The sequence below is a fragment of the Papilio machaon genome, chromosome 1 (genome assembly GCF_912999745.1).
Source record: "Papilio machaon chromosome 1, ilPapMach1.1, whole genome shotgun sequence".
Taxonomy (NCBI): domain Eukaryota; kingdom Metazoa; phylum Arthropoda; class Insecta; order Lepidoptera; family Papilionidae; genus Papilio; species Papilio machaon.
In genome coordinates this window covers 7,168,307-7,188,506 of record NC_059986.1, presented here as the reverse complement: position 1 = coordinate 7,188,506, position 20,200 = coordinate 7,168,307, and the positions used below count along the sequence as shown (strand labels likewise).

Genomic DNA, 20,200 nt, shown 5'->3' with positions numbered 1-20,200 from the left:
TTAACTAGTAACATCGACAAAAACCAAAATAATTAGGCCTGATTTGGTTGAAGAAAAGGAGATTTGTTGCCATTATTATTGTTGAATTTTATGTTTATTATATGTCTAATGAAACTTTATTTATGAATTAGCTCGAAAGTGAAGTTGCATTTATTGCTCAAAAACGGCGGTTTTTCTTTTTGACAGTGCAGTTCCACTGGCGATACACCTGTACAAAAACATATATAGGTACAGTCGATCGCTTCGATGACGATATATTTTTGAACAAGTGTTTCGGCAGTGGAAATGCACGTTTAAATAATCTAATGCTTGTTTTCTTTGAAAATTACAAAAACAACTTTCAAAACAATTTGTTGCAGTGGTACTTAAGTGTAAAGTACTAAGATGTAATGTATGTGAGCCGATCATTTGCAGCAATAGTAAAGTGGGCTTAATAACCCGTGTTTACGTGTCATCAGGTTTACTTCTAGCGGCGATGGCGACGCCGCCTGGTGGCCAAAGTCCGACAAATTACCACATTACAGGATATTGCGTTTTATTATTAAAGCCTCTAAGTATCCACTCCAGGAATTTCTTTACGAATCCTAATATTTTTTTTATTAATAAATCATTGCATTATTTGTTTTTTAGAAAATGTCGTATATTGCAATATAGTTAGAATTTAGTTTTTTCCTAAGTTGATAAGTAACATAAAAAGTGGTTATAAATCACTTACTAAACCTTAACATACTATCGCCCTCGTGGAAAAAGTCAATTTTTGTATCAAATTTAATTTTGACTTTAAACACCAAGTTATGTAACACTAATACACTGAATTAACTTAGATTTTCACTAAATGTTAATGCCGAAACACTTAATGTAAAGCAAAAAGCTCGCTATAGGCGTTCAGTTTTAACTGTAACTTTTATGCCTACATACGTACTGTAAAATTGAGGGTGTGTATCGGGCTTAATACAATCTTGAAGAATATGTTATTATTCATGCGGTTGATTCAAGTTATAGTTTATAACAATGTATCGTAATGAACAAAAGTCGGTACGGACACGAACGCGGCGGTGCCTTGCAACTCAAACACGGTTAACGGCTGTTAATACATTGTGGGAAGAGGATCCCATGAATTATTTTTATGTCATAATAAGGGCAATCGGATGGGATACTGTGGGGCCGCGGCGGAAGCGGCCGGTGCTCATTTACTGGGGTGACCAAATGTTTATATATCCCTCGGTATAATGAACTTAATAGTTGGTGGTGAGGGTTGATGTTGAATAAGAAATTAAACTAATAAAATACGTGAGATTATTTCAACTGATTCTATTAAGTTTTGAAATCAAATTTTACATGTAGTTTAATTCATTGCCGTTACTTAGAAAAATGTATTAAAGATTTTGTATGAATTTTTAAAAAACATACTCAAAGTTAAGCTCGGTAGATAGAAATTTGAATTTATGAACTTATTATTTATGTATTTAGTTCTAAAAATTAAAATATACTGCGCAGGCAAGATGTTAGCCTTGTATAAAATAAACATAATTCGTAATTTAATTAGAATAGAAAGAAAAAAAATATCCGTATTAAATTTTACCGTGTGGCTATGGAAATGTTTGCGCACAGTTATGTTCAGTGGTTTTATTGCTTATAATTGATCATTTACGTGCGATCGAGAGCGTTGCTTTAGTTTTTATAAGGCCGCAGAGTGATCGCACTGTGATCGTACAGGCGCTCGTTACCAGAATAACGGCCTTCGACACCTGGAAACTTATTTATAAAACCGTTTACTTCGCCATAATTACGCACCATGCAACCATTGTTTTTAAATGATACGATGTAAGATTAATGATTAACTCTTTTAGAGACAAATTGATTGTAATAATGAAAACAATATTAACTTTATAATGAAATTTTTTATTGGTTGTATAACTTTAATACAGCTTAACAGGTGACTAAAATAATAAATTAGATACGTAAGAGAAAAAAGTTAAGCTATACCAAAAGTTTAACTTAATTCAAAAGAATAAAATATTTTTTAGACATTCGGAAAGTTATTTATGAAGAACTTTATTACAAGTAACAACAAAATATTGATAAATTTTATTGAAACTTCAGTCACAAGTTGACTATACGACTCACAACAACCAACTCGATGCACAAACTGGATAATTTCTCGTATTTACTGAGCATTCATGATTTCTCATCGTTGCAAGCTTTGTTATTAGTCGGACGAGCGTATTGCGGCGGATGACTCCTAATCATAGAGCGAGAGCCTTAGACTAAGAAAACGTACTAATTTGTGGTTGTACTTAAACGTATAGTGTGGTATAAAATTTAAAAGCTGCAAATAATACAAACGTATAAGCAACTATCGTCATTAGGGTGCAGTTTCATTAGCCGTTATCGCCCGCATGCGTGGTGCTAGAAATTTCCTGTTGACGCATGCCATAGAGCTCGGATGCGAAAACCGATTTTATTAGTCGTTACGTCTCTAGTTTTCTTTATCGCCGATCGATCATTTTCATTAGTTATGCGGGACTCGGGGATAAAGATCTAGTTATCGACTAATGAACTTACTCCCTTAAAACGGAAAAAAAATTAAAAAAGTTGAAGTGCATTATGACATTGATTGTTAGGGAAAGATGATAAAGAGAGACAAATTCGAAAATTAGTAACGTTTTAATCGTTCCTTTTACGGGCTAATATAGATTCTTCATAAATATGAATAGATTACTTAGCAATTTATTTCCTAATTCGTAGTTTATTATTGTATTACAATTTTATTATTACATTAGAGAATTTAAAACATAAAATATCTTATACAGTAATAAAATCATTATCAGTCATAACAAATAAACCAAACAGCCATCATTTACTTTTTCGTTATGAAAACAAAGTATGATTGAAACAAAATATTTGAATAATATTAATATAAAATAATATCAAATCAGCCGCTACCATTGAGGTCTCGCTTTCATTCAAATCCAGTTTAAGCGACGGTCGTGGCGGTCGCGGTTATAATAGAACCTCATCTTCGTCCGACTTATGAATATTGTTAAGTCTCGTTTGAGTTATGTTTGTTTGTTTTGTGCACGTACATCTCCTTGTTTACGAGTCAGTCTGTTGTCACCTCCATTGTCGGCGCTCGTGTACTAAAGTATCACTGTTTATTGAGGCCCACGGGGAAATGACAAGTCGTTACTTCACGACAAAACACTGACCCACAAATCATTCATTCGTACTCAATATTTATCTAAGCAAACATGTTTGTACAACTTATAGTTCTATTTATATAATACGCAGTTTCCTTGATGATAAATTATCTTATTATTTATGCGCTTGCTACAAAGTTATCAGATATATTATGCCAATTTATGAGTGTACTACCGGCATTGACTACAGTTTTTTTTTGTGGTAAATATGTAAAAAACATTTCAAATATATAATAAAGTAAATATATAAGTGATACAAGTTTCATCTCTTCGAGCTTAGACTATTGTATGGTCATAGTTTAATACAAAAGTTGAAGCCTAATGTTAACGTAAACTGTATCGGGCAATGGACATGATGATGGAATACGGTTCGGTTTGATCACTGGTCTCGTTAAGTTCTGTATTGTATGCAAATAAATGTCTTTAAGTTGGAGAAGTGATCGCGCCGAGTTATGGTCGCTGCGCGGTGGTATGACGCGATGGCATGATAGGCGTTTGTGTATTAATCAAACGCTGTAATGATACCTTAAGACGCCACGAGGCCGTAATGCGAGCGGACGGCCCGCGGGGCGCCGCGCCGCTGCAGCGACAACGCATTTCTCACTTCAATTTGTGGCCCTGTTTGTTTCTCTCTTTCTCGTCTCATTCATTCCGATCGGGTGTCGGTTATAATTTTTTTATAACCATTCGTTCTTTTTTTTTTTTCTTTTCATTCTTAAGTGACGTTTATCGCGGCACCCTGGGTGACGCAGTCGTGTCCAGGTCTTCGTTTCATTGCCCGCGTCACTCTGTTTACGACTTACTATTTTATTTGTATTTACTTTATCGTTAGCTAGGTTATGATGAACGTTTACCCGCCACTCGCTTCTTTTCTTTGAGATTTTATTGGAAGTTAAATAATAAAATGGTATTAAATATAAAATTAAAGGTTACCGTTCGTGGGGTTATTTATAAATTGTATGCGAGTATTTACGATGTTTCAGAGTTATGTGAACCGTTATGTGAGTTATCATAAAAACGTCGTTGTTAGAATTCGTTAAATGTTTTTATTCAAGTTAGAATATTCTAAATTAGATTTAGATTATTATTACAATTAACATCTAAAAATAGATTCTTTGTTATATTTTACATGTATCTCAGAATAGAACTAGTTTTATAAAATAAGAATTCCTCCCCTAGACTAGACTAAATCTTCGGCTAACGAAGTCTATGCAGTATGATATCGACCGTAATTTTCTCTCTTTATCTATAGATACACTTTGCTAAAAAAAAGCTGATGACACGTAGTTATTTTTAACAATAGACTACCAATTACTATTTAAATTTCGTTAAAAAATCATGCAATAATAATACTTGACTTGTTAGAGAGAATTACTCGTTAAACGATTTATTTTTCAATTTAATTTTCATCCGGCCATTTTAGAAATAAAGTCCTAACATGTGGCTTACCTACCGCTACGTTATTTTATCCCTCCTAACTTCTGAAAAAAAAAAAACCTAGCGCAAAAGCGGGATTTTATACGCGCTCTCCAGAATAAGGCGACCACCCAATAAAAGTAAATGTTTTATTTGTTCCATTTAAGTTTTTACTAAGTTACATAGTTCGGATCCAATTTAGTTATAAAAGAATTTACAGCTCTTAGAAATCTTTGAATTTGCGATTCACACATGATTGTAAACCAGAGCTAAATAAAATGTCTATCATTTTATACTACAATATATAAACAAAAAATAAAAGAGTATACAAATTCACAGTTTTACACTTTAAAAATAAGTTGGATAAATGAAACATCATACAAGTACATTGCGAGTATAACTGAGAAACAAAAATGGCAAAATATACCATAAAATATATCCTTATTATTTGCTTAAAGGATAATATTTTTGGTACTTATGTCGTCGATGTCTTACACTTGCAATCTCATCCAACGGAGGAATAAAGGCGAGAAATCCGCTACTTTAAGACATCGTTTCTCATCGTTTACCGATGATGTTGACTTAGTCAATGACAGGGACAGTCGCGCACGACGTGTATTAAGAGATAAATTCCAGATAATATTTTATTTAGCTAAATTAAATGCAAGCTTGCCCACATATTACTAATCCTTTTGACGATCAAAATATTTTGATCTTGACTGTATTGTGGTATAAAATTATGACACAATTTAATTTGATAATGGTTTGTGGCTATTTCGGTTCGCTTATTATATCTGAAATTGTAATTTTTTTGGATATTTACTGCTGAATGTATTTTATAGCATACATTTTATTGAAAACATTACTTACATTTTAAAGAATTATAATTTTAAACATAGATACAATTTTATTTACGCTTAAAAGATTGATTAATAGGGTTTGTGAGATATTGATAGTAAAGAACAAATCAGTGTAAAGAATGATGTTTCTTTTGCCAATAAATGTTGAGTTTTACGTGCGCGAGTGTCCTCGCTCGCCCCCGCAGTCCGCAGCCGCCGCGTGTCGTCGACATGTAGAACACAAGCAAGGCGCTGTTTGTATAACATTTATTAATAGGTAGGTAAGCGACAGTCAGATTTCAATTATTATTCCACTGATTAACGATATCGATAAATTTGATTTTATCTTTAACTTCAACGAAAAATTTGCGGTATAAATAATTAAGAGTTAAATTTATAAAACAGCATTGATTATTTATCTTGTATATTATAATTAATTATTAAGTGAGTAGACAAACAGGTATCTAGAATAAGTAGGTGTAGTCACGTTAATTTGAAATGGACACACGACTTTGAAATGGAACGAAAAATATGTATCTAAATTAATGGAAAGTTTATTCAGTGTTTTAGCTATAGAGGATGGTAACACGTCGCGTGGTGGCTACAAATGGGGGGCAATTTGTCGGCGCGCAGGCGAAAATCCTTCGTAATCCGCGGCCGGCGCGCTAATCGAAACATCCACGGGGCTTATTGACGAGCCGTCCGTCCGTTCGTCCGTCGCTTGGTGGCCGTTTACAAATACCTGTTTAAGCCCGTCAAAACTCTATCGCTGCGAAAACCCAACAAGGCCTGTCTAAACATTGTTTCGCAATGATTACCTAAACCAAATTGTGGTAAATGTAGTTGAATATATTTGTTTGCAGTTTACTTTTAAAAATAAGTCTTCACATGGTAACGTATCAGGATAAGGGTGGATATAAGATATGATTAATTATATAGACTAAAAAACATGTAATATTTAGAACCATGTTTTTTTTTATTTAATTATTTTTGTAGACTTCCTTCTGAATAATGAACAATCAAAGATATTGGACTATTGATAAATAGCACTAAACTGGTACTGTCAGAGTTATTCGAGAAGCAATTTCATTTACTTTTTAATTAAAAAAATGATTGTCGTGAAGAGAATCGTGCAAGACGTGTAAACAGTCCAACGGTCGGGAGCCGACTGGCCCCACCGTCGGCCATGTTCCGCTCCTCCCTACGTCACACCCAACGCCCCCACCGCACCAAGTCTATGAACGACCTAACATCATCAAGCCATATGTTATCTTATGTCTAAGTTTTTAAAGATTACATTCCATTAATTACTTTGTCAAGAGGGAGCTTTGTGGGTTGTACTCATCCCTTTACAGAGCCGTGTCATCGCTCAGTAGGTACCTAGTTCTTTTAATATTTCATCAAATAAGTTCATCCAAGTTATACCGCATTAACTCTGTAGCAATAAGTAGCAAGTCCTAACTAGCCTGGGACTAATAAAAGACTTCCAATCAACGATACCTACGTATAAATATAAGTAAATATTATTATTCACCCATGTGAAATTCATTTGCATCTGCTAATAAGTATTAAATTTTATTTCATTGCTTTAAGATTTTCCAAATTATTTAACTTCAATAATGTTATTAAATGATCTAACGAGTTAATTAACATACAACTTAACTACTTACACGTACCTATCGATATTTGTTAATTGCTTTCGATCTAAGCATGAAATCCTGAATAGACAAAAAAATCTTTATTAACACATTAACACTGATCGTATGAACCTTATCAGTAAGTAATTTAGATGATCATCAAGGTGGTAATTACGAATATTAAAAATAAACCAAGAGACGAGACTCCCAGCGCGTGTGATAATTCATTAGGCGCAGGTGCTGAAATTAGAAAGGCGCGGTAATGACGATGGACACGCCCCGCACTCGTTCGAATCCTCGGCCGCGCTGCACTCATACACAAAATATGTATATCTATACATTATCGAAAATAGTATTTGGGATGTATTTAGCTTGTGGATTACATTTAGGTGTTAAGATCTTATTTAATAAAAAAAAATCTGATTTTTTAAATACAAAAGAGCGAATAAGTAACACGATGGAGTTGTCCCTTTTTGTCTTTTAGGATTATCCGAGAAAATATCTCCAAGTATCTTTTCCTGCTAAACTCAGAGTTATTTGGTTACTAAACAGTGCCTTAGTGTACCTAGATGTTCCATAGAAATCTACACCAAGAGAAGAGGGCCTTAGTAATCATTTGACGACGCAGTGCGTGGCAGTTCACATTCTCAGATTCTAGTCAGAACAGACTAGCATAACTAAAATACAATGGTACCACAGCTATAATCGATTCAAAACTCGTATTCAACATTACATATTTAATGAACATGTATTAACATAAATATCTAAACGACGACAATTCTCAGTTTTCACCTTTTCATCAGTTTTACATACAAAGTGTTAACATATTGTGTAATGTGAGTTTAATTGAACTGATTGTATTGTAGTGCTAGTGTTGAGCAGCTTTAGTATGTGCGGGTGTCTGATTACCGCGACCGACAATCCGCGAAGCGTGACCGCTAATGGAATCCTCATAAAAGAAAAAAACGAAAGTTTTAAAATTTATGTACTGCAAGACGACATCACATAGACTTTACAAGCCACCTCTATATAAAAAAATTGTTTAATATATATCTCTCTTTATCTTTAGATAGTTATAGTCTGGTATTAAATTGTGTGAACCAAATGTATACAAAACACATTTTGAAAAAACCAAAATGGTTCGTGATCGACAAACGTGTTCGGTGTGACAATATGCATGACAACGTTTCTATGAACCCTCTACGTCATGATACATCCAAAAATTATTTCCATAACTTTAGTTAGTCAACAAGAACTAAGGCTTCAAATATTTATTACATATTTATTTACATGTTATGTTACATCATTTTATTACCCTTGAACTCAACATTCTAAGTTGTACACTACCAAATAGAACTGGTATAATCTACTTTATTTTATTTTTAAAACATGCCTTATTACACAGCAAGGAGTTATCGATACGTAAACGAGCCTTTTGCCGTGTAATCACCTGCCAATACCTACGTGTAAACTCATACAATGCACACAACAAGGCAAATCTTGTTTTACTAATGCACTGATGAAACCTTAGGGCGTGAAAAGCCAGATCGGATTTGTGTACGGTTTTAATTCTATAAATAAATCATATTATTATTTATGTTCTCTGATGCCAAAACAATTCATTTTTAAATGTATTTACATTACATATAAACATTTCACAAGCAAAACAAATAGGTATCTAATTTTTTTGCAAATTCCGCAAATAGATTCGATAAAACTTTCCATTAATTTTACAATTATAAAATCATTATTTTTACTCTACATTTCAAAATAAACCTTACTTAAGAATTCCACTTTTAACAATATTTAAATTAATTTGATTTAACTATAAAAAATAATTAAAATTTTATATGGGCACTTACTACTGTAACTGCACCTTGTATAGTTATAATATAGTTAATTATCTATCTCATCCGACAAGACGATCCAAAAAGGGAAGCCGGCGAAATTAACACTGGTACGTATTTAAAAATGAGAATTAATTATGGTAGGTTAATTATATCATCAGCGGCGAGAAGTGGCGTATCGGCTCGTCTCATCTCCCAGCCGACAATTCATTACAACAATATGATGAGAAATCACCGACGATATCATTATAATAGTTACCTGTGCGCACATTTGTGTAATTAATTGGCCACATGCCAGTACTCACCTGTACTTGTGCCTGTACTAATGCACTGCTGAGTGCGACTGTACTGAGGAATAATTAAATATGATATTTACTCTTTCATAGGTACTAAATTAATAATAAACTGAAAGTATAATAATAGTCTTTAAAAGTACGGTATCAATAACGTTTTTTTTATGAAATAAGGTCTCAAACGAGCAAAGGCCACCTAAATATGCCGAAATAGCAAAGCGACCATGCCCATTGGCATCCGCAATTTCATACTTGTTGCCTACCTTTAATTAACGGAGGAGGGTACGCACAGAAAGAGGATATTTTCCCTTACGATGCCTCCCCTCCTCCGTCAAATCTACTTCCCCTTCCCATCCATTCCTTATAAGAAAAAGGTGGTAAGGAAAAGGGGACTAAAATAGGCCTCCGGAACGCATTTCTTCTTTTCAATAACCTCCTTTCCATGGCATACCGCAAATTAAACATTAAATTCTAACACTATTTAACATTCCACAGATCGTATTGAACTCAATGCATCGTTACCAGCCTCGCATCCACTTGGTGAAGGTGCGAGAGGGCGGAGGACCTATCACGGACCTGTCCCGCGAGCAGCACAGAACTTTCGTGTTCCCAGAGACGGTGTTCACCGCCGTTACCGCTTACCAGAACCAGCTTATCACCAAACTCAAGATAGACTCCAATCCGTTCGCCAAAGGGTTCAGAGATTCCTCTCGGCTCACCGATTTCGACAGGTAAACATTGAATATAATTTTAGAAAACTCTATTCTACCAACGTAGGTATACCTACTCCACAAACGTATACCTAGTCCACTTAATTTTGGTACATTTAAACGATTTTATTTGCATTTGTCCGGACTGAATTGTGTTTATTTGAAATTATTTTTGTTCAACTAATACTGCTATTAATTTAACCGTAATAATCGTTAAATTATCTGATTAACTTACGATGCCAACTAACCTAAATTATGTTAAACAATGATTAACTTAGAGATAAATGATTCAATCGTAATTTAAATCGTTCATAGAAATAACAGTAAACTCTTAACTGATCACAGGACATAATATTCACACAGTCGTAAGAAAAGCCCTATGACCTTTAACTTAATACAATGTTATTCTCTTATTAATTTGTTAAATAGATGCATACTTTATTACTGGTTGTTATGATATACTTAATTATCTTGTGTATTTTATTAAAACGATAAATGCATTGAAATGCCAATGACATAAAAGTTTTATAGCGTTACTTCTTTGTAAAATGTTAATGCATGTGTTTAAAGAAAACAAAATAGTTAAATGATCCCTAATTACTATCGTTAGGAGCTTATGATTATTATAAATCTATATTAATTAATATTATAGTTAAGATTGTTAAAATATAATTACAATTAAATCTTAACATATCATGTCAATTAGCACAAAGACATCAAAGTATTGTTATACAATTTTTCAAACCACAACAACCACAACTTGCAAACCAATAACAGATAACGTCTAATGAAGCGTATAGTTTACAAAGTAATATTAGAATGTAACTTTAACTGTAATCGGGCAAAAACATACAAAAACATTAAATACTAGCTTTCACCCGCGACTCCGTCCGCGCGGAATAAAAAAAAAAAAAAAAGAAAAGAAAACGGGGTAAAAATTATCCTATGTCCTATTCCTGGTTCTAAGCTACCTGCCCACCAATTTTCAGTCAAATCGATTCAGCCGTTCTTGAGTTATAAATGGTGTAACTAACACAACTTTCTTTTATATATATAGATATAGATTTTATTAAAATAATACATATTTTACCGTACGCATTAAATACATTAATCGGTATATTTTTTCTTCATATTATTTTTTTATTTGAACTATTTATCCCGTTTATGAGTGTCTTAATGTAACAGTAGTATATGATATCCCCCAAATTATTAAAAACTAGCTGTCGGCCGCGACTCCGTCCGCAAGGGATTAGGAAAAACTCAATTACTAGCCTATGAGTTCTTCCAGACTATGCTCTATACCTATGACAAATTTCTATTTGATCCGTTAAGCCGTTTTGGAGAGATGTCTTGTAACAAACATTCATCCATCCATCCATCCATCCATCTAAACACTTGCATTTATAATATTAGTAAGAGTAAAATGAAACCCACCACTTTAAAATAAGTAGTTATAGTGGTTTTCTCTGTCCTAAGCTTTTAATAAAATGTGTGTCCAATACGTCGTTTGAGGTGAGCGGTTGAAATGACGTCGGTGATAGCACAGCAATGCAACGCTACTGTAGCGTAGTTTTGGTTAAACGGTAACTCTTAACCATTGAAAGCCTTGATGGACTTACAAAATTAAAGATTAAGATACAGTTATAGACTACAATATAAAACGAACAAATGTTTTTTTTCTTTAATTTTGACTCCTATCTCTCATTTCTTTACGTAATGTTAGAAAGTAAAAATGTAACAAAATTTGGATTTTTTTTATATTGACGGCAAATTTTTGATTAAATTATCTGCCCCGTAAAGTTATATCCTCTAATTATAACTATTACGAATGTTATTAGATAAACGATTTTAGTTTTTACTACGAACGATTATTTGTTATTTGTTAGGTAAATCGAAAACGGTACAACATTATACAAATTACGGATATATTATTTTCATGCGTAAGGTAATTGATAGGTTGTTGGTTGTTTTCTTTGCTCAATAATATGCAAGTTACAAGTGCAGAATAATGTAGCAAAATACCGTTTTCTACATATTAAATGTAAAGGTGGTCGAGGTCTAGAGGCGAGAGATTGCCGCTAGCCGTTTTACAAACACTTACCACTACTACGATAGACTAGTCAAGTAAAAAAAAACATTAACATGCAACTGGCGCTTAATTTTATCAACCATTAAATTCTAAAAAAATAAAAATAAAAACAGATATTGCGTAAATATTTAGGAATACTAAAAAGTGGTAACAAGCGCTTAATTTTTTAATATTACATGAACACTTATCGAAATTTACTATGGACGAAAATATAAATGTATAACATGCAAAAGACATAGTTTGGTTTTTATGAGTACCGATAACTAAATAAAAGACTAACTTCCCAAAATAAGTCAGCGCATTCATGACGGACGATGGTTGTGTGAATTTTAATTTAAGGTTGGGCGCTATATTTCGCCGGACACGTCTCGGCTTGGTCGCGGGGCAGTGCGGGGCACGGCGAGGCGGGGCGGTCGGAGGTGCGAGCCCGCGGCGTCGGCGCGTAATCACAGGGCCCGCGCTCATTATGCCCTAAACGACAAATTAAAGCGCATTTCTATTATCCGGCCATCGGTGCGATGCCTCGGACCGCTCGCCTGCGGCCATCTTGCCAACACGCTCAACTCGAATTATTCTCGCTTCGATCGTCGAGTGTCGAAAACTCATGGTAATTTTCGACGAGCCTTCAATGACGTGTTAAATTGCCTTTAGTTATATCCGTTGATATAATTATCAGGTGTTTGTTTATTTGTCAGGAATGTGGATACAGACTAGTATAATTTATTTATTGACTATTCGAAATATTAATTCACAGTTAGGTTGCACTACGAATAACATTTTGATATTGCTGTGTATTTAATTACATCGCTTTATCTGTTATCTGCATAGCTAAATAATTACGGTGACTTTTATAGTTCGTATTGAAATGATTTGTTTTATTTGTTTAATACATTCGTCGTTATTAGTAATAAACATATTTAGTACATAATTAAAATGTCCAATGCCAAGATAGTTATTTATTAACGACAGTATTAGTGACATATCAGAATTTTACGTCTTTGTCTCTCATCGCCTTAATATTACTTCAATAATATTACAAACATTGATTTCAACCCGATTACAGGCTGAGTCACGCTACATCCGTAGCTAACGTGATGGGAAAAATTATCGAATCTATTAATAATTCAATCTGGGAACGCGTCAGTACACGGCTACCGATTTGTATTAATTGATAGTAGTCGGTGTCGGCATCAGTGTCGGTGTCGGCGTAGTAGGAAGCGGCGTTGATTGTCTAGCGCCGAGTGATTGAAGGCTAATTCCAGATGTTATCAAGGCAATTAGCTGGCCGCCTCTCGTCCCGCTTCCCGCATGCCTCACCTCGCAACTCAAACACGCCTTTTAATATAATGGTTATTTTATTAAGAAGAGCGATAAATGGGTTATCCCATTTGTGAAAACTGCTATCTGCAACAAAAAAATTAACTTCGGTATCAGTCTATACAAAAAGGGATAGACAAAAGAATTGAATTGCGGATAATACAAAATGGAAATATTTTGTACTACTTTGTACGTACTACTACTTTGATGATATTCAAACAAGTAACTCCACGTGTTCGATAATAATTTAGAAATTATGGCCACTCTCTTTCGTATATAGATGTCAGCATCGGCTACCGAACTCAAGTGTCGATCAAATTCAGTTCAACGAATACGATGTTATCTCACGAAGTGACCACACTTAACATCTGTCACATCGTTTACCGTCCGCTCCTCGAATGTCAAGATTTAAGAAACCGGTCCACTAATATTTTAATATAAAATTAAATGTAATAAGTAGAGACGGATTACAAGTTGTTTATTCTCATGCTGGGTATTTAGCACTTATCGCCGATTGTGTTTCTTCTAAGTATATAAGTAATCGCTGGTTTTTTAGACCAAATGTTTCTATACAAGGATTTTGGTCTCAGAAACCAATGATAAGTCATGGATGGTTCCATTCCAAACAAGATAGTTGACAATTTATTTCATCTTAAGCACTAGAATTTGAAGATAGATTTACTATTCATTGTCAAATTTTCTTCTTATGGTAGATAAAGTAAAAGTTTGTATGTGGAAATTCGAATCCTATATATCCCATAGATGTATACTTTAATCACTATGCCACACGGTAATTTCATCGTTCAAAAGCTTCATTACGTAGTTTTTTAACACTACTTCTTCTATTTTTAAGTGTTCAAAACAGATACCTACAACCTTTAACATAGCTTGAATATACGCACTGAATATAGATCAAGTATAATCTTCAAAAACTACAAGAACTTTTTTAAAGATCGAATTCAACGACAATTACAATTTTGAAGTAGTAAAGAGTCCGAAAGTAGAAAACTAATCACCGCTTTAGTTTACTTCCACACACAAGTAAGTATAAACGCTTCAACTAATGTAGTAGAGTCTTAATGACTTCCTTTGCTGACGTCCGAAATCGCCAGACAATAAGTATGATAAATCGGCGGCGTGTGGGAATCAGAGGACGGTGTTATTAGCACGGCATAGCGGTTGCATCCATTAATTAATACAACACCGCCCCCTGCCCCCTCCGCGCTCTCGCGACCCCCGCAACCCACCGCGACCGCTCTCAATCCGAGTTGTTTAGGACGTGTTATATTTATGCCTCGCCGCACCTCCGCCTTGATTACCTGCGATTAACTTTCCCGCTAGTTGGATTTTTTTTTGACAATTGTTCGTAGCTGATATACAACTGGTTAATTTGACTATACCTCTATCTATTATTCGAATGTAATTTATACTCTACAGTCAGAAATTTTAGTGAAACTTCAATATGACAAGGTACGCTGATAGATTTTCTCTCGTCTTTATCTCTATTCTTGGAATATTTGACCAATCATTTCGAATTGACACTGGTATTATAACCGAGTTATTAGGTCGAAACCGATATGTTGATATAACATGTGTAAACAAAAACTTTTTAACAATGGTACACGCCAGCACAACATCTGTTGCACGAATGGGTCGGCACGACCGATGCGGCCGCGACCACACAGAAGACAAGCGTGAAGTTGAAGTAATGAGTGCGGTGCTGGAGGACTAATTTAAGTTATCTTTCCCTTACCAGAATTTTAAGGGGCAGTAGATTTAACTGAGGAGGGGACGCATAGAAAGTAGTATTCTCTTGCTGTCCGTCCCTTCCTCCGTCGATTAAGGCATCTGCAATTTCGGATGTCTATGGTAGCAGTCGCTTCGGTAGTAATAAAAAACTTGAGAGGTGTCAAGGGACACCCGGATGGAACGAAGTTCCTTTCAATTAATTAGTGAAGGAACCAATGTTTATTCTATTGAATTTTCGTTATATATTGTCAAGTCGTTGCCATGGTGATATAGGAAAAAGTGTCGTGACAACTTTTCGTAAGAATTTTTTCCGTCTAGTCCCCTTTCACAACGCGCGATAAGGAACTTCGTTCCAAAAACATTTCTCTATTCTTACAAACTACACCCATGAAGTCACAAGTCACTTTAATCTACGAAAATTATTATTATTATTAATAGCCACGGCTACTACCTATGTGATAATTTATCCATGTTATAAAACTTCGGAATGATTAAGTGTAAAAATATAAATATACACTTTGCTAAAATATTGTTAAAGGGACATGAGAACAACCATTAAAATTTTTTATCTCCTTACATGCCTGCTAATCTGTCCGGTATGTGAGTGTTATTGCTAGGGATGGACCAACCTGTCGATGTTTTAATTAATATATCGATATTTAACATTCGTATATAATAGGTATTATAAAATAAATGTAATTGAATAATACCATGCGTATTTTAGGATGTGTTCCTTTGTTTTTTGCACATCTTTGAATCATGGTAGAATCATAATTATACATTACTCTAAGCATTCTCTACTAGTTCGTAGTAAGGTATATTTTTTGTATTGAATAAAATAGTCGATTGTACGAGTAAATCATGTTGTGTATCGTGAAAAGGAAATCATGTTTCAAAGTTATCTGATGAACGAATGCATCGTGCGCTCGTTCATCGATATTCATATTCGATCAGCAATCGTATTGTAATATCGATACCCGAGGTGCTCGCGTATTCGATTTGATCGGCAATCGTAACATCGATAACTGGTGGGCGCGCGTCTAGCGCAGGCCTCTTAGAACTGCCGCCCTGTAATTTGCCGGCGCAGAGTGTTGGCTATTACTGCTGATACCGAGATCATAATAAATACGCCATTAACGCCCCCGCAGCACCCGAAACGACATAACCACCCGGTATAACGCCTTGTATCGCACCACCATCGATACGTAAGGAATTGTTATTTATGTTATTAGAAGAATCTCAGTGTTGTAAGGAATTTGCATATAGAGTTTTAAGATTTTTTGTATAAGATTCAAAATATAGGGGGAATTTTATATGATGCGTCGGTAAAGTTGAGTGAATTGCATTCATCTAAAACTTTTTTAACCAATAAATATCGTATGTCCTAATGAAAACGCTAACATACATACATACGTACATATGTACCTACTACAAAGTTTACCATATTTATGACAAACTAGCGGTTTCCCGCGATTTCGTCTAAACTAAAGCACACTTATGCTACCGTCCAATACCTAAACGTCCCGTTAAAATCGGTGCAGCCGTTTCGAAGATTAGAAATGTGGATTTGTGGACAGACAGACACGAATTTTGAAATTTGTTTTTTTTTCATAAGTAATATACCTATGACATTTTAATATTACATACAGACTCATCAATTTTAATAATTGTACAGATAGAAGATATATAGACTAACCCTTTGCGGAGTTTTCGAGTTAATATGTAAAAAACGGTATATCTCTCGGAAACCGTATATAATTTAAGGATTTAGGGTGCCTATGTATTCTTCCAAACTGTGTCCTGCATCTATACCAAGTTGCATTATGATTTATGAAGCCGTTCTGGAGATATACAATTACAAACATCAATCCATTCATATGTACATTCGCATTTATAATTTAAGTAAGATTTCAAGACTTTAGTGGTAAGCAGTGAGCTTTGATGACCCCATTAGTACACCTTTAGGTTGTAAACTTGTACCGTATACTTTGAGATGATGGAGTTATTTTAATACCCAATAATTACAGAAGGACCGACTTCAATAATAAAGTATTAATATTTATGAGTGGTGATGTTTATAACCTCTACAATATAAAACGTTCCAATATAATTTTCTAGCACAGCTGTAAGAAAATTAATTATCACAATACTTCTTCGAATTAACACTGTCATTATCTATAAAACCGTAAAGTGGAACCTTGAAAGTCAAAGCTTAGTCACATGCAGACACCTGATGCATATTAAGATTTGTTCTGGTTTATTGCCTCGTTGTGGATATTAACTATTTCACACATTAGAGTCTCAGCTGCGACGCAATCTCCGTTAAAATGGTAGGCCATCTCCGATTTATAATAAACGGAACACGCTTTTTCAACTAATAACATAATAATCAAATTGAATCGACCGTGTGAAGTTGTTTTGACGTCGAGATATTCGTGAGATAATACACGGTTACGATGATAATGTGCCGACCATTACGTTTTTGTGGAAATTAAGCACCTGATAAAAAATCTATGTTTCGGTTGGCGTGTGTGGGCACCGAGCGGCGAGCGGCGGACGGCGGGCGACTAGCGGGGCACTACCTGTGTTGCCGGGCCGCCGCCGCCGGCGCCCGCGGCTCTCGCCCGGTGATAGATTAAATTCGTCACGGCATCTCGAGACGTCACGCCGATCGACTCGCGTTCGCTCCGGAGCATCGTCACGCTCGTTTAGCCCGCGCCCGTCGACGCTCGTATTTCAAGACACACGTTAATAACCACTCAGTTCAACTCGTGCAAAACCGGCCGTCGCTAACTAACGAATTCTATAGAGCGGGCGTGCAAGATTCATATTGCACGCGTGCGCCGGACGATTATTTCGTAGAGAGTCGAAAATAGCGAGTTAGCGGGAAGCGTGCTCCCCGGCGGTCGCGCGACCTCCGGGAACCGATAAAGGCCATCAGCCACTGCGTCGCTATAAAACCGCCGAGTCGCGCCGCCGCTCGCCGCTCGCCTGCGCTACTCGCCTGCGCCGCTCGCCTCGTTAACGGCAAACTGTGTGCACTCGTAAATCTGATTCGACGAAACAATAGTCGCGAACTGACCAACTTATAGATTTAAACTATTGCTGCTTGATGCGTAAAATCCAGTTAAATATATTTAAATTTCGAACTCTTTTCTCCAGACACGTATTTCACCACATTCTACATCTTATAGTCTATGGTTCTGAATCAGGTGTCACAATTCTTTTTCCTACATATGAATTCCATTCTATGAAAGTTTATGTATCCGACCGACGACTACCAACAATAGTTGCTTCTACTTCTCTTCAGAGTATCCACTTTATAATTCATACACTTGGTTGCCCCTAAGAAAATATTATATATATATCAGCCTATATAAGACTGAGTAATTGTCATGTCTATGACAACAATAATACCACCAAGCCATACGCCGTAATAACGTTTTACGATATTTGAAAACATCATGTGTCCCGCCGGCGGGCGCTTCGTTCCCAGAAGCCGGGTTTATAGGCTACGGGCCGCTGAGAACCAATGTACAGCCACGCAGCACGGGCTTCGTGGAATCCACCTCGAGTTTGCAGGCGCACATTCTGTCCAGCACTCTTACCCAAATACGTGTTATTACTATCTCACAGACACGACTTCCCGTTCCGGAACACCAGCTTAGAGGATACATAATCATATTATATTTCTGTTTCTGTATTCTCAAATTGAAATTTTCTGGCTACATTATAGCTGTTATGCCACACTCGTTATAAGTTATCTGAAATGAGTTGACTTAATATCGGAAAACCTTTCGTAGTATTTACAAGTCGTGCCTTCTCCACGATGTATACGAGTCGTGACATTACGTCAGTCTGTCTGTATCACTAAGCAGTTCGAGGTGTTGCATGAGGTTGTCGAGCGCACGTCCGTCGTGGCGTGTCGCGTCGCTAACGTGTAATTTAATTTCGTTCGCCTCGATACTAATTGCAGAGAACTGAGGCCATTAGCTAAGCCTTTTGCCAGTCGGTATGTGTAGTAGTTCAAGTGATTCTTAAGTGTAATTCTAATAATTTCTGTTTTCATACATACGCCTTATAGCAAATGAAATTGGCTCGGTTTAAGTTTTATCGCGTGATTTAAGTCTAGAAAGTAATTCCGTCTTCAACGCCGTAAAATACACTTTCTGCACTATTAATAGGTGTAAATGTATATTAGCTAGTATATAACTTCGTAGCGAAAAACCGTTTTTGTTGAATTGTTATAATCTTCTACAGTTTTAACTGCATGGGCAGATGATATTGTAGATATAAAGAGACATAACTCAATTAGTAAAATAAAGCCGATATGAGCGCCTGTATCTGATGTTGTACTTTTCTACTTTCTCAGAGACCCAATGGAGCTGATGCTGATGGAGCAGCAGCTGCTGCGTTCTCCGTTGCGGCTGTACTCAGGGCCGGGGACAGGCAGCGCCGCTGAGGAAGAGGAGAAGCGGGCGGCCTGGGCGCGCACGCCGCCCGCTTTGCAGCTGCTCGCGCTTGGCGGCCGCGCCTGGCCCGCCTGGCCGCAGCCTCTCGCCCTGCCCCCCGACCTCTGGATGCAGAAACCCCCCGCCCCGCTCAGGTACTGCCCCTACCCGCCCCCCACGCACCCACGACCAGACCACTCGCCTTCACCACGACATCCTCTGTGAGCTCTTAAAAGACATTATCCAGGATTGTAACTAAGTTATTGAAAGAAGATATAAGTCATTGAACTATATGAACTATCAAAGTGCTGTGACTATACTGACTGTGTGTCCATATTCAATGGGTATTGGTGTAAGTGACCATTGGATGTGGTATCCTACAAGTATTATAACATATTGTATTTAACGTAGTTAACGTAGCAATGTAATAGAAAATTGTCATTAATTGATTTAAATGATAGTAATGTAAGGCGTAATTTCAATGTTCCTACCCAAGAAAATAATAATTTTAATTGTATAGTTAGATCAATTTAAACAACAGTTACCTGGTTCATGATCTTTAACCTTGGGAATCTTTTGAATATCATGTTTTCATCATATAAATGACTTGCTATAATTTACTCGGATTCACAATTAACTTGGTAGAATGAAG

The 20,200-nt window shown here is 35.9% G+C and overlaps 1 protein-coding gene across 1 annotated transcript in view; it reads left to right on the top strand.

Annotated features, from left to right (window-relative positions):
* The window catches only part of LOC106719777 (T-box protein H15), a 62,760-nt gene extending 42,987 nt beyond the window's left edge, over positions 1-19,773 (top strand). The window contains exons 5-6 of the mRNA XM_014514220.2: positions 9,728-9,963; positions 19,470-19,773. Of these exons, the coding sequence (XP_014369706.2) occupies positions 9,728-9,963; positions 19,470-19,773 (540 nt within the window). The remainder of the gene's footprint in view (positions 1-9,727; positions 9,964-19,469) is intronic.
* Positions 19,774-20,200: the final 427 nt, after the last annotated feature.